The sequence below is a fragment of the Vanellus vanellus genome, assembly GCF_965231255.1.
Source record: "Vanellus vanellus genome assembly, chromosome: 26".
Classification (NCBI taxonomy): domain Eukaryota; kingdom Metazoa; phylum Chordata; class Aves; order Charadriiformes; family Charadriidae; genus Vanellus; species Vanellus vanellus.
In genome coordinates, this window is record NC_138931.1 from 2727828 (window position 1) to 2749896 (window position 22069).

Here is a 22069-nt window from a genome sequence, read left to right on the forward strand (position 1 = left end):
ACTTGTGAAATCACAGGCTTGGCTTTCTCAATCTATATGGTAATTCTGAGCAATCAGTCAGCTAAGGGGGGGAGAGGCAGGAGTGATTAACTCCGCCAAGGAGGATTTTGTGGAAGCAAGGCCAGAATCTCTCCTCCCATCAGTATGGGGATGGCTCCGATGTACCAGCTCTGCTGCCTCGGGCTTGTCTGTCTGTCTGTCACAGTGTGTGGAGCACGTAAAGGAGTCCAGACACGGTTCTTTTCTGCTCCTACAAGAGAAATAATGAGGGTCATCTCACCTTTTGTGCCTGACACCAGCAAATGGTGCGGTTCGTTTTCATGAACCTTGCTCCCGTGCTGAACAGCGGTGATTTCTCAGCTGGGAGCAGCTCAGGGCCACGCAGTGACCGTCTCTGCTCGTGCTGAGGAGCAATGGGGACACTTGCACTGTGCTGGGGGACAGATTACACCCCAGGAAAGCAGTCAGGCAATGTGCTGCTGCACTTGTCCCTCTTCTGTGCAACGTTTGCAATTCTTGAGACCCTTACTCTGCCAGAAACTGTCACCCCGGGGCAAATTGCCCCCCCAGGATGCATGCATGAACTCATTAAGGAAGGAAGGTGAAACTAGGAGCAGATTTGGAGATGTCAAGCACCTGTGAGTCTCATTGACTTCACCTGGTGCTCCTGAAACAGGCCCAAATCTCCGCTTAGTCATCCATCCCAAAACTCTCTCGGCGTCCGAGGCTACTACTGGCTGCTTTAACTGCTTTGTGCCACCATCTCCCTAAAAAAGAAGACAAGACGGCTAAAAACTCTGGGACTTTTGGCTGAAGGAATCTGTGAGATTACGGAAAAGCATCAGTATTTATTTCTAGCTGTTAGAGGAAAAAAAAAAGAAGAGTGAATTATAGGGAAAGTGAGTTAAGGAAAGCGAGCGAGGAGAAGATGTCCCGGCTTCAAAGCTCTTCGAGGTCGTATCCGCTCCTGTGAGCTGCCACCTCCTCGGACCAGGGTGAGTCCAGCATCCGTGGGGGGAGGAATTGAGGTGTTTTTTGTTTTTTCTTCTTGTTTTGTTTTGTTTTGTGTTTTTTTGTTTGTTTGTTTTGTTTTGGTGGGTTTTTTTGTTGTGTGTGTGTTTGTTGGTTTTTTTTTTTTTTTTTTTTTCCCAGGATTTGGTGTCTTGGGGCTGTGCCGAGGGTGGACGCACGGTGCCCACCCGCTGCCCCTGGATGGCTTTGGGGAGGCTCCCCAGGGCGCTGCCCCTATCCCCAGCGCTGCACACGCGTGGCCTTACCCCCGCGGGCCCCCCCATTTCCCTCCCCCGTGGGCCACCCGCGTAGGGGAAAACCACTTCCCCGCCCCCCCCCCTCCCGTGTGCGAGCGAGCGGCGGCGGGGCCCGGGGGCGGCTCCCACGCGTGTCCGCGGTGCCCGGGCGGGGCGGCCGCGGCCTCCCGGGGGCGGTGCGGGGCGGCGGGAGGAGCCGGGGCCGAGCGCAGGCGCCGCGCCGGGAACCGCCGCTCGCCGGGGCCTGGCGGTGAGAGCGGCCGGGGGGGGGGGGACCGGGGAGGGGGGACCGGAGCCGCCCGGGGGGAGTGGGGAGTGGGCTGCGGCGGGGGGGGGGGGACACCGGGAGGGGGTCGGGGGGTGCGCGGGGATGGGGGGGCGATAGGGTGCGGGAGGTGCACGTGGTGCTGGGGGGGGGGCAGCCGGGCCCACGGGTGCGTGGGGATGGGGAGGGGGGGGGATGGGGTGCGAAAGGCAGCCCGTGATGCTGGGGGTGCGTGGGGATGGGGGTTCGGGGTGTACGGGGGGGGTTGAGGGGTGCGCGGAGCCCCACAGGGGGATGGGGGGGGGCGATAGGGTGCGAAATGTACACGTGGTGCTGGGGGAGGGGGGGGGTAGCGGGGCCCGCGGGGATGGGGGGTGATGGGGTGCGAAAGGCAGTCCCTGGGGATGGGGGTAACGGGGTGCACAGGGAGGGGGGGGGGGGGGGGTCGAGCGGTGCACGGAGCCCCACAGGGGGATGGGGGGGGCGATAGGGTGCGATACCTTTCGTGTTGCTGGGGGTGCACGGGGAAGGGGGTGACGGCGCAAAAAGGGGTATACGGTGCTGGGGGTGCACTGGGATGGGGGGTAACGGGGTGCGCGGGGGCGCCGGGGGGGGTGCACGGAGCCGCTCAGGGTGTTGGGGGTGCACTGGGAAGGGAATGGGGTCCAGCAGGGTGCACAGGGCAGCACGGGGTGCAGGGGGTGACGGGGTGCACAGGGGGTTTAAGGGGCGCACGAAGCCACACGGGGTGCTGGGGGTGCATGGGGGGGGTGACGGGGGTGCACAGTGGTGTCGAGGGGTGTATGGAGCCCCACAGGGTGCTGGGGGGGCACAGGGTGAGGGATGGGGTGCAGCAGGGTTCACAGGGCAGTTGAGGGGTGCACAGGGCAGTATGGGGTGAGGGATGGGGTGCACAGGGGTGTGTCAAGGGGTGCACGGAACAGCACAGGGTGCTGGGGGTACATAGGGAAAGGGATGGGGTGCAGCAGGGCGCACAGGGCAGGACAGGGTGTTAGGGGTGCACGGGGTGAGGGACGGGGTGCACAGGGGTGTCAAGGGGTGCACGGAGCCCCACAGGGAGATGGGGTGCACGGGGTTGTCGAGAGGTGCACGGGGGTGTCAAGGGGTGCACGGAGCCCCACAGGGAGATGGGGTGCACGGGGGTGTCGAGGGGTGCACGGAGCCCCACAGGGAGATGGGGTGCACGGGGGTGTCGAGGGGTGCACGGGGGTGTCGAGGGGTGCACGGAGCTCCACAGGGAGATGGGGTGCACGGGGGTGTCGAGGGGTGCACAGGGCAGTACAGGGTGCTTGGGGGTGCGCGGGGTGGGAGATGGGGTGCGGTGGGGTGCACGGGCTGCCCAGGGGCCTTGCATGCACAGGGTGGGGGTCAGGGCTTCAGCTGGGCGCATGCAGCCGGGTTTGTGTGGGTGCTAGGCACCCCCCCAGGCGCGGGGGAGCTTGCGGCCAGCTCTCCATGCGTCCCCCGTCCCTCCCCAGGCCTCCCGTCCGCTGCCACCCTGGCGCTGCGCTGCATGGATGGCGTTTTCCTCTCGCCCAACGAGGATGAGTTCGTGGGCAGGATTGCGGAGGAGCTGGAGCACTTCATGCTGCAGGGGCAGCACCACCGGTAGGTGCCCCACCGTGGCGGGGGGTGCTTTGCATGGGGTCACCCACTCCCCACTGGTGCCTGCAGTCCCTGTGCGGTGGCACGTGCCACTCCGGGAGCAATGGCACGTTGTGATGCTCGTCTCTGTTTCGTGTCGGTTTTCCGGGGTGGAAGCACCGGCTGCGTTTGAGCAGCGGAGTTTGGAGCCCGGCTGTGCGGTCTGGCTGGCTGCAGAGCTCCAGCCTGGCCCGGAGCATCCCCACGGGCCAGGGGTCGGCGTGGGGTTTCTGCTGTACCCGCTTCTCCACTCGTACTCCTTCGAGCGGGGTCGGTTTGGACGCCGGTGGCTGCTGCGCCAGCCCCGCTCTGGCCTAGCTCACCAGTCAGCCTGACGAGTTATAATGAACAGTTTCGTAATCAAACTGTTCCGTTTCCCCTCTCTGCTGAGGGCTTCCTGCGTGCCGGATCTGCCTCCACGGCAGCAACCTCTGTTGCCTTGGAATGCTGCATCATTTTTCTTTGGCCAGGAGTGATTTAATTCCAAATCCAGTGACCTTTGAAGCCCTTGAGATGGCCAAAAAGAGGGTGTCAGGCAGAAGAAGGGGTGGGATTGCTAAGTTCAGCTTCCTGCCAGCTTCTGATGACCTTCAATATTTGTTTCATTGCTTTTTTTTAAAAAAAAAAATGTTTGGCAGAGAAAGTACCTGTGCTAATGTAAAATGCTCAGGAACGAAACCAGAATTGTAAAAACGTGTCTAAATGCAATGAAATTGAACATGGTGTTTATTCATCCATTCGTATTCTTTGAGTCGCTGGTTTCTGGAGCGCACTTGGACTGGGAGGAAGGGGACCCCTAAGAGCCTTCTGCTGGTGCTTTCCAGCCATTCCCATCACGGATACAGGCTGGAATGACAGTCCCAGCTGCCCCACGCTCCCAGTGCTACGTGCGAGGCGAGCGTGTCTGAGCATCTGGGATGGAGAAGGCGTTTTGGCTCTTTCATACCAGAAAGTCCTGCTCGCCTTCTGGGCTTGGATTTAAACCCTACACTGGGAATGACCTGGAGAAGAGCGGTTAATGAATTCTTGCTCTGGTCCTGTCCTTTTCCTCCCTGCAAGTTGCTGATGCCCCCGACCCCTCTCTCTTTTCAGAGTGCTGCTGTTCCCCCCTCTCTCCAGTCGCCTCAGGTACCTGATCCATCGCACTGTGGACAATGTGGATTTGTTGAGCAGCTTTTCTGTGGGAGAAGGATGGAGGAGGAGGACGGTCATCTGTCACTCGGCTGTAAGGTACAGTGCAGTAGATGTAACTGCTCCCTCTTTCTGTGCCCGTGGGGATTTTGTTCAGGCTTATGAGCGTGAAGTTTGCACGGTGCTTCTCCGCAAAGAGGAGGATGTTTGTTACTGATGGCATCTTCCACTTATTAAGGAAGCAGAGGCTTTTTCCCCCCTCCTATCTGCCGAGTTCTATGTCGATTTGATGCTTTTCTTCCTCTCTCTCTTTTGCAAATGTCACGTTGCTTGGGTTCCTCTGCTCCCCGCTCACGCCGTGCCGTTCTCTTGGTCCCAGGCTGCCCAGCGAAAATAGTGACCAAAAACCCAGCAGCAACCCGCCGAGACCGCACCGACCGCCGCAGCCATGGGGCCGGGGGGGCCGAGGCGGCAGGCTGCGGCACGGCGGGGAGGTGCACGGTGACAACTCTCGAGCCTGCGTGGGGTCTGGAAGGATAAAAAGGCCGCCCTGGAAGAAACCAGATAAAGCCCTGTACGTCCCCAAGGCGATGCGCAAGAAGGCAGAGTGCGGGGAGCAGGAGAGCCCGGTGGCGGCTGTCACCGAGTCAGGTGGGGATATGGCACGAGAAGAAGAGATTTGCCCTAAACCTGCACTCGGGGATGCCCGGGAAGAACTGGGTCAGTCTGAAGGCAGCCCAGGCGGTGTCTCCTTGGCCCTTGGCAAGCAACAGGAGCCTGGCGAAGAGTGTGTTTCGGGAGAACGCAATGATGACACAAACGAATGTCCCCCGTGCTGTACAGGTGTCCCACCATCGGAGAATAGTAATGATTTCTCTGGGCAGGAAAGTCGGGGAAAAGACTGTGCGGATTCCCTTTCTTCTGTACGCAGTAAAAACCCAATTGAAGCAGAAGAGCAAGCTCAGAGCTGCAACGCTATCGTACCAGAAGGTAACAAAATCCTGTGCCAGCTGCCAGCTGAAGACCAAAACAGCCGGGATACCGCTGGAGTGGAGCGCGGCACAAACTCCCCTCCATCGGAAAGCCGCAGCAGTAACTGCTGTACAACGCCGGCTGCGGCAGAGTTGAGTGCAACGTCGCTGCAAAACCAAGATAAGAGCTGTGCCGCTGCCAAGAGCCTGGAGAGCGGCGGAAACCTGTCACCGCCTGAAGAAGAGGGCAAGGACTTTGTGAATGCCGCCACGGGGCGGGGAGGAAAGAGTGTCTCCGAACTGGAAAGCCAAGATCAAGAGCGCCCCAGCGCTGCGCAAGCAGAGGGTAACCAGAACCCCGCAGAAGCCCAAAATGAGCCTCTGGCAGCACCTGAGCTGGTCCGTGGTGCCGACCCATCAGCTCCTGAGGAGCGGAACGAGCGCTGGGTGGATGCTCGCGGGCAGCACCGCAGCGGGAAGGCGCCTGTGGCAGAAGAGGAGGACAAGGAGCCTTCGGGCTTGGCCGGTGCGCTGTGGCGTGAGCTGCATTTGTCTGCAGGCGATAAAGAGGAGAGCGCAGCCGTCCGCGGGCAGAGCAGCCTCGAGGATGACTGTACCGCGGAGCTCATGGCAGAGGTAGTGTTTTGCCACGAGTATGGCCGTGGGGAGCGACTTTGGGGAAAGGAGGGTGGCTCAGGAGTTGGCCTGGGGGAAGCGTTAGTCCGTGGGAGGAGAGTCCCTGTGCCGGGGCTGCTGCGGGTGGCTGCTGAACCTCTTGGCAGGAGTGTGGCCACAAAAGTGGCTTGCCAGGATCAAGGTGAGGCCCTGGAGGATGGCTCTTTGAAGTGAAACCTTGTCTGATTTTCTTTTTTTTTTTTTTTATTATTTTCTTTTAATATTCTCAGATCGTGGGTTATTTAACCGTGAAGGAGATAAGCATTGAGAAGATCAGCGTTGATTATTCCAGCTACGGAGAGGCACAGCTCAGCGAGGGGGATTTTGGCCACGTAACTGAAATCTATGACTTCTCCCCATCGCTGAAGACGGAGAACCTGTTAGAAGTGTTCTCGGATTTCCAGTGAGTACCACTCTGAGAGCCTGAGCGCATCAGGGGCACGGAGGGAGCAGTATTCACACTTGAATGTGCACCAGAACCTGATGAATTTTTAATTTTAGTTTCTCCTTCATGCCCTTGTATCTCACGCTCTTTCCGTGCCTTAAAGGACACTTTCCTGCAGTTTATGTATGGTTTAAAACACAATCAGTTCTTCAGGGCTGCGTCATACACACAGGTATCTACGTGCGGGCGTATTCCTACTGCTCTGGCTTCAGTGAGAGTCTTTCGGTGGTTGCTACGAGCTTCTTTGTTGCTTCGTCCAGGTGCTTGAGTGAAATTATGTGCTTACAGAAGTCTTTGCAAGAATAAGTGCTCAATCCCGCTGTTGGCGATAAGACTTATTATGTAAATGCGGTGAACAGAGCCTTGTGCCTAAACGGAGTGACACTGGATTAGCAGCAGGACCGGAGCAAAGTTCAGCCCTGCGTCAGTGATAAAGGGCGCTCGGGGCGCGCGGTGCAGCTCTGAATCTCCGCGTCACTGCTGCCGGAGCGCTCGGCTCTGTCTGCAGGTGCCTCTTCCTCTCTCCCTCCCACCATCCTCCTCCTCCTCTCTTGCTACACCCGGTGGATTAGATGTGAACACTTCACTTCTATGGATCCCTTAAATCGAAACCCGCGATTTACATTTTAAATAAGCTACTGTCTATTGTGTGTTTCCTCTAATGTATTTTTTTCCACTGGCTGTGAAACCGAGCTGGAGAGTGACGGATCCAATCTGAGCAGTCGATTGTATTTGTATTTCCAGTGCTGCAGGAAAATCTTTGAACTGCCTCTGCCCAAACCCACATTTTCCACTGACGCTTTATTAGATTTTCGCATCGGTCTCTTCACCCTAAGTTTTCTAAACCGCTTTTACAATTCACTTGTTTTTTATTGTAGATATCTTGAGCGATCAGGTTTGTAAAGCACTACGTAAATGACAAACAATATTTTTGTGTTACCAGACAGTCCCTGAAATTGAGGTTGGGTTTTGGCCAAGGGTTTCTTCAGAGGAAAAGGAGAGTTCTTGGGGGCAGCTGATGGGGGAATCGCAGATTGTGGCCTTGAGAGGGGCACATCTAATAATCTTCTGTGCTTTCCTTTCCTTCTCTTTCCCCTCCTGTGAAATGGGCATAATGCTTTGAAAAGCACCAGCTGTCTACATAAAAATACGAAGTACTCCTGGTAACCTCATGTGGCTGACGGGTTTTATTACGGGGTGGGTTTTTTTCTTTCTTATTAATGAATCTTATTCTGTTGTCTTTTCATTTTAGTGAGAGTGGTTTCAAAATCCAGTGGGTGGATGATACGCACGCCCTGGGAATCTTCTCCAGCCCCTCTACAGGTACTGCGATGCCCTTCGTGGCTGTGACTGAGGGACCCGCGGAGCCGCTGGGGTTTCTCCGCTCTTGCGTGGTGACCCTGTGCTGATGCCGCGGTTTCCAACCTGCGTCTCTTGAGTCTTGCGCTCAGGCTAAGCCAGTGCCAAAGGTTGTTACGGTTCATCGCATCTTCCTTTCTCTGTGCTTCAAACTTGAAAGGCTTTTCAGGCTTGAGAAGCTGGAATTACCGTGCCTTGTGTGGAAACTCTGCTTTGCAAGAACAGCAGGTTTTTAATTGCCTTGGATAATAACCAGCGCACTTTTTGTTTACCGAGTGACTCGCTGCATTGCTAGAAATGAATCTGGTTTGCTACTTCAGTTTTTTTCTCTTGTAACTAGACTAAATTCCTGCAAGTGTACAATAACCTCCTTACCAGTGTGGTGGCACACCACGGGGCGGGCACCAAAGCTCCCGGCAAACTGACCTTCTCGGGGACAAACAGCCCACGCTCAGGTCAGAGCCACCCCAAGAGACTTTTCCATCCAGCAGCGGATGTAGTCTGAAAGCTGCTGCTTTTTTCTTGGGATTTAATCTAATAGCGAGAGCTGGTGTCTTTTAAAAGTGTTTGTATTTTCTTGGGACTCTTCCTCCACAAGGAATGTGTGATGTAAGCCTGAGGTCACCAGAATGAGTTTAGGTGTTTTAGTACAAGTCTTGAGATAACGCGTCAGCTGCTGAAGCTCAAATTACTCAGTGTTACTGTACCGTGTATTGATTTTTATTATTGAAGCCATCAAAATTCATTCTGCTAATTTCAGCAATCTTTGTTCTTTAAAGCATCTCAAGCCCTGGGGCGCCGTTATCCTTCTTTAAAGATCCGACCATTGATCCATGCAACAAAGCAGTCTAAGATCAAGGCACTGCAGCGACCAAGTAAGACAACTTTATTTCTTTTAATTATTAGTAGTAGTATTTCTTGTTTTACCAGTCTTCTGTATCCTGAGTGGTCACAATGACAAGTTAAACGGGGAAAGAGATATTAAGGACTAGAATTTCTTTTTTTTTGTTTGTTTGGGTTTTTTTTTTGGCATTGCAGGACTGTCAGCTGTTGTGTAGAGCCTTCAGATGCATTTTATTTTATTTTATTTTTTTTTACAGTATTTTGAGCCAACCTGTATCGTGGTTATGTTAAAGCATCACTGATGCAGTAAGTTGGTTTCTGCCTGTTTGCAGCAGGCATGGCTGGTTGGCACAGGTGAATGCGATGACAAATTTGCAGAACAAGACTGTGTTATACACTGCTTAGGGGAAAGATAACTACAGCTGTTACCTACGCTTAAGGTTTCTGTCCCTCTTTCTCCCTTCTGTAGGAGGACTGAATAAAAAAAGCATCAAAACCTGTTGCTTTTTGTTTACGCTCCAGTTAAGTGGTTTGCTGAAACTCAGGCTTAGTCTGTCTTGTGTGACGCGTGTCTCTTGGGTGAAGTTTGAGGTGAAGAGCGGCATTGCTCAGCGGGTGGGTTTGGCTGTCGCAGCGATTACAGGAAGGCAAAGCGTGGCACGGTTAAAGATAATAGATGAGACAAAACCGATAGCGGTTACATTTTGTGGTTGGCATAATTTTATTCAGTATCAGGTGAAGGAAGAAATTGTCAAGCTTAGCCATTAACATTGTTTTATTTATTTCATTGCTTTTTAAAATCATATTGTAATCAGTTATACTTGCCACAGTAAAGAAATGCCGTGAATGTTGTAGCAGTAGAGACTTTGCTGAACCTACAGCTATACTGTTTGTACAGTACATTGCAGTGGAAACACAGTTCGGTATTAACGCTTTAAAGGGACACTGTCACAGTTAGAAGTTCCTGAGTTAAGACTGCTAGGTTTACATGAAACGTCAAAAAATTGGATTTGGTTTTGCACTGTCCATCTCATCTGTTTTCATTCACACTCCCTGATTCTTGTTGCTGTACCCTTCTGAATCAGGTAATAAACTCCTTCTGGGGAACATCATATATGTTTGGATTCAATTTAAGTAGCAATTTTTTTTTTTTTCCCCCAAATACAAATTTGGATCTTAATTAGCTGACAGTGTCTCTTTTTTTTTTTTTTTTTTTATTTTTTTTGAGCTTTGTCAAGAAAGAGCAGCAGTTTTGTTTCCCAAGCTGTGGATGCTTTGAGTCTGCCCCTTTTTCTTTATGCTGCTGAAGGGCTGCTGAAGGGCTGCCTTTAGTAATAAAACTTCTGAAAAAGCAAGCAAAGCCCCCATTGCTAACTGGATAATAAATTTGCAAACAGTTGCTGATACGATAAAATGATTAGATAGCTGCCAAATCCAGATTACGGTGGACTTGGTAAAGTTTTGGTGTATTTGTTTCTTGTAAGATGAAACTGTAGCAAGCCAGATGTCTACCAGAAAACGGAGGTTACTGGCCAAAGCATCTGATAGATTGAGCTGTTTTTTAAAAAATGCAGATTTTTTTTTTTCCTTGCTGCTTTCTAAGGATTTAGAGAGCTGGTTTTGATTAGTCTAAATTGAGATCAAACTTCCCTTTGCATGGATAAATTGTTGGACTGCGTGCCTTCATTTTGTTCTCAGAGATGTGACTTTTGCTGAATTTTGCCAGGAAGGGGTTAGGAAGCTGTTCCTGAAAGCATCTGGGGAACAATTCTCTCTCCCGCTGCAGAAGAGCCCTGGAGCTCAATCATAGCCAAATAGCTTTTGAGCTGCCATTGAAAAATGTTAAGTACAAATCTGGAGGCACACGTTTCTAAAAGAAAAGGCAATTTACTGGATAGGGATAGACTGATTTGCTCACGTTCCTGGGCTAATTCTGTAAAGGAACTAAGAAAATAGAAATCAGCCCTTCTCTCTGCCAGTCTTATGGTTTAGCCATGAGACTGTTCCTGAACAAGCACTAACTTACTGATTTTCACCCATTTTTACCTAGAGCTCCTTCACCTTGCGAAAGACAGACCCCAGACAGACACTGCCGTGGCGAAGAGGCTGGTGACGCGGGCTCTGGGTTTGAAGCACAAGCAGCAGGACGTCTCGGGCACCGAAGTGCTCCTGCCGGAAAGCTTGGACCAGGAGGAATAAACCATCTCAGCTAAAAAACAGATGTATAGATGAGCACAGCTGTGATATTAAACTGCATGCAGAACAGTGAGTTGCCATGGGGATGTTCTCTTATGGATTAGCACCGTCTTTTCTTTCTGAAGTTGGGAAAGGAGAAAGTTTACTATGAGTAAAAACTCATGAGCCCTGTGAGGGGCTGTTGGCTCTTCATTACAGAGAGCATCTTGCCCTACTCTGTTCCAAAGTGTCGGTTACTCACCGGGGCACTTGCAGAAAAGCCTGGTCTAAAACTTAAAAAAAAAAAAAAATAAAAAAATGTGTTAGAGTAAGGGAATTGCACCTTGCTGGCCAAAATTCAGCTGTAAGCAAGAGCCAAAAATTATCTGTTTAATGTTTACTCTGTTGTAATGTTATTGTTAAAATATCCCACAAAACTGACGAGCATTGAATGCAAGTGAGTTTCAGGGCTTTTCCTTATTCACCGAGTGTTTGCAGAGCCTGACATGCTTTGTTGCACTGTTAGCAAGGAAAGTGGTTGTACACTGATTAGGAAAAGAAAACCCAAACTTGCCAGTTGTGATTTGCCCAGAGCCTGCTGGCAGGAGATGCTGCAAGACACCTTGTCGCGGCAGCAGCAGCAGAGCATCCAGCACCCCTCAGACTCTGCTTCTGTGCCACAGTCCGGCATCTTGAGAACAAAATGGAGTTTTCCAGCTTACAGTAGGCTACAAACCTTTGCTAGATGCCACCGTCTGGGCCACTGGATAAATGACAGAAATATGCTGACGGGCATTAGCAAAAGACTTCTGCATTCTTTAAGCCTCACAACATCCCTGTGAGGTAGGTTATGGAGAGCACAAGTTAGCTGCAGCCACTTTCAAGCCCCCTGTGGATTGAAATGGTCAGCTATAAAGTATTCAGTTAACTTTAGCGGCTTGTAGAAGTCTTCCGTACAAACACAGAGGGAGAAAAAACTTCAATACCAGGAATTGTGAACAAGGCCCTCAACTTTCATGGAGTAGAAATACACAAATGGCATATAAAACATTTTTCCAGGTAAAACATTTTTATTCAAGTAGCTGTGGCTGAAAAATCTGTAGCGATGCGTGTCCTCAAACAAACAGAGGAACACACTGAGCACCATTATGAATTTACCAAGTGTAAAAATCCTTTTAAAGACAACTTACACAGGTGGGTCTGCAACAGCACAGGTCCAGATCCCTGATGATGAAAGCCATGAAGTTACCTCTGTAAGGTACAGTGATGATACAATGCCTTAAACTAAATTCATCCTTGAAAGAAAAGACAGAGTGAATATCCAGCTTAGAAGGTAATATTTAGAACCTATTGGGTTGAATAGCTTACTGCGTAATGGAAATTCGCAGTCCAGTGGACTCATCATCAGGAGATCTGCAAAGTCTTCCAGATGTTACAAGGGAGGTGTAGCTTCATGGAGCCCCGATGCACTTGGAGAAAACAGTTCTGCATTAGCTGCTCCGCTTTAGAGACCGTGTTGGGAGTTGATTGTTGAATACAAGAGTTTCACTGCAGTATTAAATTATGCTTTGTACTGTTCTGCTCAGAAAAAGCTGCTCCAATTTGTTTTTTTTTTCCCCTTTCCTGTATTTCTTTGCTAAAATGGAGTAACGGCATGGCAGTACTGAGGATTAGCTGTGTTCAAGAAGCAGCGTCCCAAATGGAGGCGTTCGCATCAATGGTGCGTTCAAGCTTGAGTCAAAAAGCTTAAAGATACCGAGATTAATGCCTTGAAGAAAATGAACGGTAAAGACATATTTAGGTTGTTGGTACCCAAACAAAGGCAAATTGTGCTTGCTGCAGCCTGGACCTACGACTGTGAATAAAGATGGTGCTGCAAAGTGGAGAGAGAAATCTTTGTGGAGGAGGTTGGAACGGTGAAGATATGGAGCCAAGTAGAGTTTAAAAGCCTGCTCCTAACTACCTCGGTAGTAGGGACCGGAGTTACGAGAGACACACGGTGGTCCGAGCACCTAAACTGGGAAGGAAGGCATCTTTAGAAAATAATTTACCTTGCTAATTTAGAGTTTGATTGTTTGCTTGATTTTCGGTTTTGTGCAGTGGTTAGGGAAATCACCGAAGCAGGAAACCTCGCTTCTTTAAATAGTGGGGTGGGAGACGATGCTGTTCTATCGGGTGGACACCTTGTTATTTGTGAGTCCGCTGAAGTGATCGAACTTCTGTTCCGTCTCCTCACTGAAAGAGCCTCCTGGGGAGTGGACAGAAGGAACACAGGGGTGAGCGGGAGGAAGCGAAGGCAGGTTGCGACACAAGGCAGAGGACACACGGGGGTGGCTGTGTGTAATCTGCAAAAGAAGGGCTCAAAGCAAGTACTAGAAGAGCAGAGACTTTCCTGGGCTAATTAGTTTAAGTATTAATTAAATTTTGCCATAAGTGGCACAGCCAAGAGTCCCTGGGAGTACTGGATCGAGTCTTTTATGTATTTGGAAGACTAGACTACAACCCACCCGCAATTTCACTGCTAAGCTTTCTTGTTTAAAAGAATTAGGTGATGACTAGCAGGACCCGTGCACTGGTCTCCTCCTCGGGGCTGATGGTAAGTGGGTTCTGTTTACTCTTCTTAAATAGGACCGTGCCCTGGCTTTTTGCTAGTTGAGAGACAATGAAAGCTAAACACATTTATTTTTAAATAGAAATGTTTTCAAGCTCAGCTGGAGAGCCCATCCAAAACTTAAGTGCCCGTTCATCCAAATGAAGTGGGTTTGGCTTTTCCGAACTAGGTCACGGTCTGAAGCATGACACGCGAGACAAGTATTTTCTTAAAAACTGAACAAATTAATGAGAAAAATCAGTGGTTACATGGAATTTTTTCAGGAAAAACACTCCTTGAAGAAGTTTAGCCAGCTCTGGAAATTGTCCTCACCACTGGTTTTATTTGGACCTTGCTGTTAAACTGTTTTTAACACAGTATATAAATTATCTTACAAAGCCCCCAGCTTAATTCCATTTTAAAGTGGTCTGAACAATTGACTTAATACAAATTTAAACTAGTTTGGCTTTGATATTTCCAAGACCGAAAGAAATTCCAAAAGAGAATGCTTTACACGTATTCAAGAAAATGCTCAGTTTTTCCCTCCCGTTCAAGGGACAGCAGAGCATTTTCATTTCTGGCTCGAGCAGAGAGCGCCTCTCCACTGCTCTGCTTCACACATCACCGTTCGTGTTTGCTTTTCAAGAAAAGAGAAGCTTTGGGGTAATAATTTGAGCCTGGGAAGGTGGTGTAGTTGTTCGCCTGGACCTACTCAGGCACTCTGAACAAGTTCTGAGATTGCACAAGAGCTTTTCTTATGTCTGACAGTCTTGGGAGGGGAAAAACGCTCATTTCCCTGCAGAAGGAGCTGGAACATCTGTTAGCCCCTTTCTACCAAGGCTGAGGGATTTCTTTCGGATCTTTCACAGAGCGTTGTTGCCCCAGTAATGCATACAACGCAGCACGAAGGAAGGATCTGGCCCACCCCCACCCAGCCATCGCACTCTTGGCAGCCTGTACCAGCTTAGCCCCGTAACAGAGACACCCTGGTGTCTGCTTGGGAGCAGTCTACGGCGAATAATAGCACCCAAGTAATTTGGGCTCAGTATTGAATCTTGCCAAGCACAGAGCATTCCCCGTGAGGGGTGAGCGATGCGGTCTGATCTATGCGCAACAGCCATTCAGCTTTCCCCCGCAGAAGTCGCTCTCACCTATGTGGCAGTTGTACATCCAGATGCGCTGCCCGTCGTACCGGCTCCTGCATTTCATCACGTTATTTGAATAGTCGGATTCAGCAACTTCGTAGTTTGGGTTGATGACAACCTGGGGAGTGATGGAGAAACACAGCATTAAGTTATTTAAAGGTGGACTGGATATGACACTTACTAGTCAGACTGGAACAGAATCAGCTTTTTCACTACACCATAATACTTTTTTTTTTTCTAAGAGAAAAAAACATAACTAATTTTGCGAGGAGACAGAAACTAATTGATTAAAGACAGATCAAGATCACACCTTCCCCCGGGCAACCAAGACATACCCTCAAACACCTTCTCTAAATTTCACACGATAGCAGCACAGACAAAAATAATTCCTCTTCCCTTCGCTCCTCTCCAGTTTAAGTGGCTGTTTTTAGAACCAAAGAATTCCCCCCACTCCACCCACCTGCACAAAACAGACGGGAGGCACAGTCTGAACTCCTCCTGCAAACACCACGAGAACAGCACTATTTAATCCCCAAGTTTGTTGCTTACAAACAGCTCAAAAGCTCAGTACAGAACAAGAATGGGATGTTGTGCACGTGTGTAATGTGACACGTACTGCAGTGTGTTCACAACAGGAGCTGCATGTGGATTGTGTAGGACCATCACATATGATGACTATCATCTCTAAAACTGATTATTGACCCTGATTTTTCACTTGGGGAAGCATGTGATCTGGTAACACTTTGTTGTCCTGTTAGGAAATTCTTTATCTTTTAGCTATCCTGGGAACGTAAGCTCTTTATAATCAGAAGTTGGTAGTACTGTAGGAGATGTACAAATACACTCGTTCGGTACATTCTTGACATCCCTAATGGATAAGATAAAAGCAACAGCAGCAGAGTGTCTCCAACCCTCTTTTTCTCCCATACCTGGAAGAGGTAATCGCCGGGTGGGACATCAGTAATATCGATCCACTGGCAGTCGATGTCATGACGGTACACGTCCCAGCATCCAACTGTGATCCCTTGTTCACCAAAATTGGCACATTCATACTGTTTTTGCACATCTAAATGAGAAGAGTTACAGGCACAAAACGTTAGATTCACAGCAAGTGGGGCTGGGAATTTCCCACCCTCAGACACATCAGAGGAAGGGTGAGTTGTTCTCCAACTCCCGCAGGCGGTGGTAAGCTACAGGCACAGTATTTTGGGTGAGATTTAATACAACGGCGTCTTACTCAATGTCTTGTATCGAAATACACGTACTGCACGGGAGGAGCTGCCACCTTCCATACCTCGTCACTTACAGGCATGTTTTGGAATTTCTCACTTTACAAGAATCAGAAAACGCGCAGTTGGGTTTTCAGAGCAGCTCTGAGTAAGGATGTAAGGAGCTGAGGTCTGATTCTCTTACAGCTGTAGAGACCACTCCGTACGGATATACCCTCAGGATGGGTTTCTGGCCCCGTTCTAGCTCTGCTCTGGACTTTGATAGCATCTTTAAAGCCAGGCGGCTGTACGGGGACAGCAGTACATTCCCAGCACAAAGGACTCCGGCAAACATACCTGCTTCGCATTCGGTGTCTTCCAGGCAGAAGCTGGCTTTGTGTCCTTCAGCCACCTTGGTGCCGTTGAGGTTCAACAGATCGTAGTGGGTAAAAACCTCCATGCTGTGGTAATGCCTGCAAGGCACAGACGGGGACAATTATCTTTAGGGAACACAGACAGCCCTTTAATTACCAGGTCTAAAGGGCTGCGCAGTCTGCCCCGGCAGAGCTGGGCCAGTGCCTGGGGCACGACGACTCAGATACCAGTAGCCCGGAGTCGGCTCTCTGCTGTTGCGTCCCTCGGGTCAGGCGTTTCATCTCCCAGCCCGTCCCCGCCGCCATGGGGGTACACACATGACAAGATGTGAAGTGCTATGGACCAAACGGCGCTACAGGAGGAAGAGCGAGAGAAACCACAGCCAGGAAACATTCCCCTGGGCATAATCCTATATGGCACCATCGCCCGTGCCGCCTTCGTGCTGGCTCCTGGCCCGGGTATTTGTTTATATATCAAGTGCTAAAGCTGTTCCAGGGGAAAGCCTTGCCCCAGCCTTCGTAGGATCGCACTGTGTTTTATAATGGCAAGGAAGGGGGGGGAAAAAATAGAAATAAATCAAAGTCATCATCAGCCAGATCATCATTTCTTGTGGCCCTGTCATTTATCAGAACAAGAAATATTTCACCTGCTCCTTAACAACAGGCTGCAAACAGAGCTGGATGGACCCAGACCAGCAACCTGGCTGGGTTTATTTATTTAGTTATTTATTTTTAAGCAGCAGAATGTAAATTTATTGGCAGAAAACTAACAACAGATGGAACCAGCTTCTCTCAGCACTCACTCCACTCCGATCCAAACAACCCGACAGCTGCGTTCACACATGATGCGTTCACACATGATGCGTTTCATAATTTGAAACGGGGAAGTGTTAGTGTCAACTCAGCCCGGGCTGAGCTGCTCTCGGGAACACTCCCGCACTGTTGGGCGCAGCAACAGTTTGGAGAGAGCCCGCAATCTGTGCCATAGACCCCCGACTGGCAAAGTTAGACTACAGCAGGGTTTGGGTAACATTGACCTTTTCTATACCACACTGCTGGCTCAGCAAAAAAAATTAAGCCTGTGCTTCGGTCCATTTGAAGTTCGTGGGGCTTGTGGAGCAGGAAGCAGATGGAAGGACGCGATTAAAACACAGTTGTGTGCTCCACGTGGTCAGTGCTGGGCACATAAATGCGGTCACGCTGATGCAACACATTGAATTTGATCCCAGCCTTGGAGTCGGGAGCAAACCCACAGCGTGAGCACATTGCGGGGAACAGGGAAGCAACCACGGGCACCCAGGGCAGAGCGGGTCCTTAAATCACTGCACGTCTACCCCAGCTGTGGGAACACTGTGCCGGAACACTGTCCTGGGCTGGGCTGGCCACTAATCCAAACGAACTCTGAGGAGGGAGGCAACTGCACAGACAGGTCCTAATTCAAATGCCATTGCTTAGAAGTGTGTTGGGTTTTTTTACTAAAAAAGTGCAGAAATCCTCTCCTTTCCAGCTGTAAAAATAATCACGGCTTAAAACCTTCCAGCCACCGTTATTGCAGCATCACTCTGCGCACATGTTTACAGATAAAGGAGAGGAGGGAAGGGGAGGAAAGTTTTCTTCAGAGAGTGGGTTTCTTCTTACCTCCTCCTGCCTTTCCCCAACCCAAAAATAAATAAATAATGTTAAAAAAAATTGCCACCTGCCAAAAGTTAATCACTTTTCAGTCCCTGCTACAGGTCTGTCCCATTTTTGTTCTACTTCCACATCAAAAGCCAACTAAACAGAAACTCCCAGTGATGGAGTGAGGCAGTTTGGAAAGAGGAGGCATTCTGCAGCGGCTGAGCTGCGGACTTTGAGGCTGTCTAATTTGGCTGCCTCTGATAAAAATTTGAGGTTCTCACGTCTGACTCAGTTTCTGAAATATGTCTGAATCATTCAAAGAGGTGTTTACATTCTGGTGTTTACAGACTGGAAAGATTGAAGAGGAATTGAGTTCATCCTCCTCCGTATAAACAATCCAGTTTAAAGCATGCAGATGGCTCTCGGCCTCTTCCCGATCCTTTTCCAGTCTCACCTCAACTCGCCCAGTCTCTCCCGAAGAGCTCCAAGTTCCCTCCTTTGTAACCAGACTGCGACGTGCCCAACGCCTCGCGGTACCCACGTGTTCCCCCAGCCCCTTCCCAACAGGGCCGGAAAGGCAGATACGCCGCGCTGCTCTGGGGTTTCTCCTCCCCTAAACACACTGTTTCCCATTTACCTTCGGTTCCGCGCCGCCGAGGTTTTAGCTCTGCTCGCGCCTCCCAAACGTTACAAACCAACCCAGCTGCAGGGCAAGTGGCCAACATTTGCCCCCACGCCACGATCTGAAGCTTCAGACGAGATGCAGCGCTACCTACACCTCTCGCCTCGCTCCCGCTGTTTATGAAGGCTAAAGAGGACTTGGATTTGCGAATTTACTGCTCTAATGTGTTCACAAAGCGAAAGTCTTTCAGGAAAATAGCCGTGCACTGTGAGTTACTTAGCTCCCTTTTACCCCAAATTAGAGAAAATCCACCTTGTAACAAGCCATCGTTTCAGAAGCAAAGCCTCTGGACGGCTTGGTTCCAGCTCCCTTTCCTCCCCCTGGTTTACTTTGGCTGAAGCTGTCAGCTTCCCCCTGAAAAATGATGCATTTATGGGGGTGAATTTACCATTTGTCAAAAATAAGCACAAAACAATCTCCCAGCTGTACACCGCTTAAGTGGAGTCGAGATGCATTTAAAAAAATGCAGAATTACAGCGTGTTTTTGAGTCCTTTCGCAGGAGAGGGAAGTAGCTGAGATGACCGCACCTTTCCACGCACAGGGTGCACAGGCACACGCTTCCCTCCGTACGCACACGTACTCCCGTGTGTACACTGCCCTCGCACATACACCTCTCCCAAAGAGAGCTCCGCACCTGTCTTGTTCACATAACCACTTCTTAACTACAATTCCTCCTGTAACGAGCTGGTTTCTCTGCTGTCAGAGGATCAGAGCTGCCCTAACCCCCGTCGCAGCTCTGCAGCCGCAGCTCCAGCACTTCCCGCAGCAGAACAGCCCTCCCCGGGCAGTACAGAGGGATGGAGGGAGGCACCGACCACGTAAAATCATCTTCATGGCACTCACCGGTGACAGTCGTGCCAGACCCAGGCGTGGCGGCCGTTCTTGGGGCGGAAGTCGGACTGGCCGTTGTTGTGGATCTGGGAGGAGAAGCGCAGCAGACGTCGGTACCCAGAGGTGACGGAGGTGTTGACGGCCGAGCTGGCCAGGCAGTTCTCCTCCAGCGCGCACTGCAGCATGAACATCGGGCGGTCCTCCAGGTAGGCCGTCTGCTCCACCAGCTCGGCGTTGAGCACCAGGTCAGGGGCAGCTGGCAGACGGGAAGGAAGGTTTGAAATTAACTGATGGGCTACTGAAAAAAAACCCAGAAGCGTCTGCCAGAGATGGAGGTCAGTCCCTTCCTTGCACTGTATTTCTCAACCCCATCAGCAGCAATTTGCCGCTGTTTTGACATATCCAAGGCACTGCATAGGCCACCCCATTTCTCCTACGTATCTCAGGGCAAACACTTATGCCAAAATGAAATAACCCCCAAGTTACTCACTCTCTGAGCAGGACACGCCAGCACCAAAACGACCACCTCCTCGGGGACAGGAGACATCGGCTCCATCATGACGACAGTGGGCCAGGGACATCTCTGTCCCCGAACACTTGACACCGCTCATAACCACATTGTCAGCGCTGATGTCTCCGTGCCAGTACCAGGTTTCCTGGGCAGAAAGGCAGAAAAAGGCATTTCACGCACTCTTTGGTGTTTAGTGGACGGCTCGGGGAATATTCACCCCCCTGTAACTTGCATTCTCCCTCCAGGGAAGACCAATGCATGAGCCCACGTTATCGAGGAGACAGATCTTGCCAAAGGACACTGGAGCAGAGAAGAATTGGAGCAGAGAAGAGTAACGTGGAGAATGAGCCCAAGTCCGTTTAAGCAGAAGGCTGGGACTGGGATTAAAACCCAAGTTGACCACGTTCCCTGCCCTGAACATCTGACCAGTGTTAAGCAAACCTCTCTCCTTGTTTTCTGAGCTGGTTTAAATCTCTGCTTGTTTAAATCCAGCTGTAAACTCACTTTTCCACCCCGCTCTGCCCATCCGGCTGATGAATTCATCCCTGGGATGTTTGCAGTCATCTAGGCTGTGCCTTTGGGAGAGATGCCCGGCAATTAAACCATGTCTGTCTTGTGACATTTGTGCGCTCGGGAGGGCCACAAGTAATGCCAGAGTGCCTGCTCACACAAATTGGGGAGGCAGAATTCACAGCTCTGCTAGAAATGCCGATGGAAACCAGGCATTTGAGGAGTCCCAGGACTAACGCGGTCTGCTAACCGGGGGGTCTGCTAACCCGGGGGGTCTGTGTCTCTTGGTTCCATGGGGGATGTTCAAACCCTGCTCAGTGCTCATCTTCAGCACCCAGTTTTGCAAAACTTGGAGGAATGACAGCAAATTAACTCGCAACACAACACCGCTCACAAAATTAGGCACACTAAACCCCGATGAAGCTGCAACTGCAAAGTTTGGGAGAAGGGGAGGAAAGAAAGAAGAAAAAAAAAAAACCCAACACCCTAAAAATCCTATCTGTTGGTGTCAAAACTGGGAGCACGTTTCCAGGAAAAGAAAACCCATCTGTACCATTGCTTCCATTGCAACAGGCTGTTTGTTAACCCTGTTAGCAACACTCTTTGCACACCCGCACACAGGGCTGCCCTGTTCTACACAGTGTAGCTTTATGCTCCTGTAGCTGGTGCAGCCGGGATAGGCATAAGGGCCTTTTCTGTTCTAAATACCAGGAGACTCAGCTAAAGGAAAAAATGTCTTGTTTCTTGCTGGACTCCCAGGGCTATGTCAATAGAGCCAGGCAGCTGGAAAGGCCAGTGTTCAAGGGACGTGGCTATCCTCAGCTCTTGCGCTCTGCTTGGCAGCTACACAGGCAAATCAGCTGGAGGAACCAGCTCGCACAGCGGGATTTGCTGTAACAGCAGCACGGGCAGCTCCAGCCTTCTACCTCCCAGGTATCCGACCCCAGCGCGGCCCTCGGGGACCCGCAGATCCCCTCTCAGGCCATGGATAAGAGTTAAAGCGGTTGGAATCTGCCTGCCCGCGAGCCCAGCGGGTCCTCCTGGGTGCACCTGGTCACTCCTTAAAGACAAACTCATTGCAGGACTGCGCTCTCCTACCGTCTCTCCTGCTTTCTCAGGCAACAACAGCCCCGAGGATGCCGAGGCCATTAGTCATTTCAGGGCCGTATTGTTCCTCCATGCACAAAACCAGCAGGAAGCGGGCAGAGATGCTAATTCTCACTGGGTTTATCGCTGCAGCCCAGCATCTGAATGCCGAGTGGGTCAGACACGGCATGAAGAGACAGCAGAGCCGACCGGCCCCCCGGTGTGGAGAACGGGGACAGCCTCCACTCTCTGAAACCGCATTTTCCTTCTTTGCCCAAGTTTCCAATATCCGGAAATTGTTTGGGAAAAGAGTTTTCCTTCCAGAACTGATCTAAGGCTGTTTTCTGTGTGCGGGTTTCCATCTATATAAACACACATGAAGTTTATTTATTCAGTGGCCATTTGAGCCTAAGTTTCCCCAAAGCTGCTGCCGATTGTTGATTCTCGGTTGAAACGCCTCAAAGGGGCTGCGTTTCCAGAGCACAGCAAGACAGCAAGCTCTGGCAGGGGATTACTTTGTCCTAGGGAGAAATCAGTTTATTTTAGGAGCCCAAATCCCCATTTTCCCCGGTTGTTGGGAGCTGCAACGAAGGCCCAGCGGTTATATATTTCCTTTCAAAATCTATCATGACACCTCGGTCTGCCTTCCCCTCTCCCACCTTGTGATCCTTAAGGGCTGTGTCGGTAGAGTATCTCACACCAGTGTTACTGTCCTAC

The 22069-nt window shown here is 50.6% G+C and overlaps 2 protein-coding genes across 3 annotated transcripts in view; one reads left to right on the forward strand and one right to left on the reverse strand.

The window, feature by feature from the left end:
* Positions 1-1496: 1496 nt before the first annotated feature.
* R3HCC1 (R3H domain and coiled-coil containing 1) lies at positions 1497-13183 on the forward strand. 2 transcript variants are annotated; one of them, XM_082495740.1, is made up of 8 exons: positions 1497-1518; positions 3033-3162; positions 4291-4428; positions 4709-5936; positions 6206-6378; positions 7673-7743; positions 8559-8654; positions 10673-13183. In XM_082495740.1, the coding sequence occupies exons 2-8, from the start codon at positions 3068-3070 to the stop codon at positions 10819-10821; spliced, it is 1950 nt and encodes a 649-aa protein (XP_082351866.1). In that variant the 5' UTR covers positions 1497-1518; positions 3033-3067; the 3' UTR covers positions 10822-13183. The 2 variants fall into 2 exon arrangements, with proteins under 2 accessions (XP_082351866.1, XP_082351867.1); XM_082495741.1 differs by lacking the exons at positions 1497-1518; positions 10673-13183 and having other exon boundaries at positions 2956-3162; positions 8540-8588.
* Positions 12940-22069, reverse strand: part of LOXL2 (lysyl oxidase like 2) — a 51894-nt gene continuing 42764 nt past the window's right edge. Inside the window, exons 9-14 of the mRNA XM_082495772.1 lie at positions 19736-19901; positions 19258-19501; positions 16098-16213; positions 15462-15598; positions 14539-14650; positions 12940-13045 (exon numbers count right to left, since the gene is read on the reverse strand). Coding sequence (XP_082351898.1) covers positions 12966-13045; positions 14539-14650; positions 15462-15598; positions 16098-16213; positions 19258-19501; positions 19736-19901 — 855 coding nt within the window. The 3' untranslated portion in view covers positions 12940-12965. The remainder of the gene's footprint in view (positions 13046-14538; positions 14651-15461; positions 15599-16097; positions 16214-19257; positions 19502-19735; positions 19902-22069) is intronic.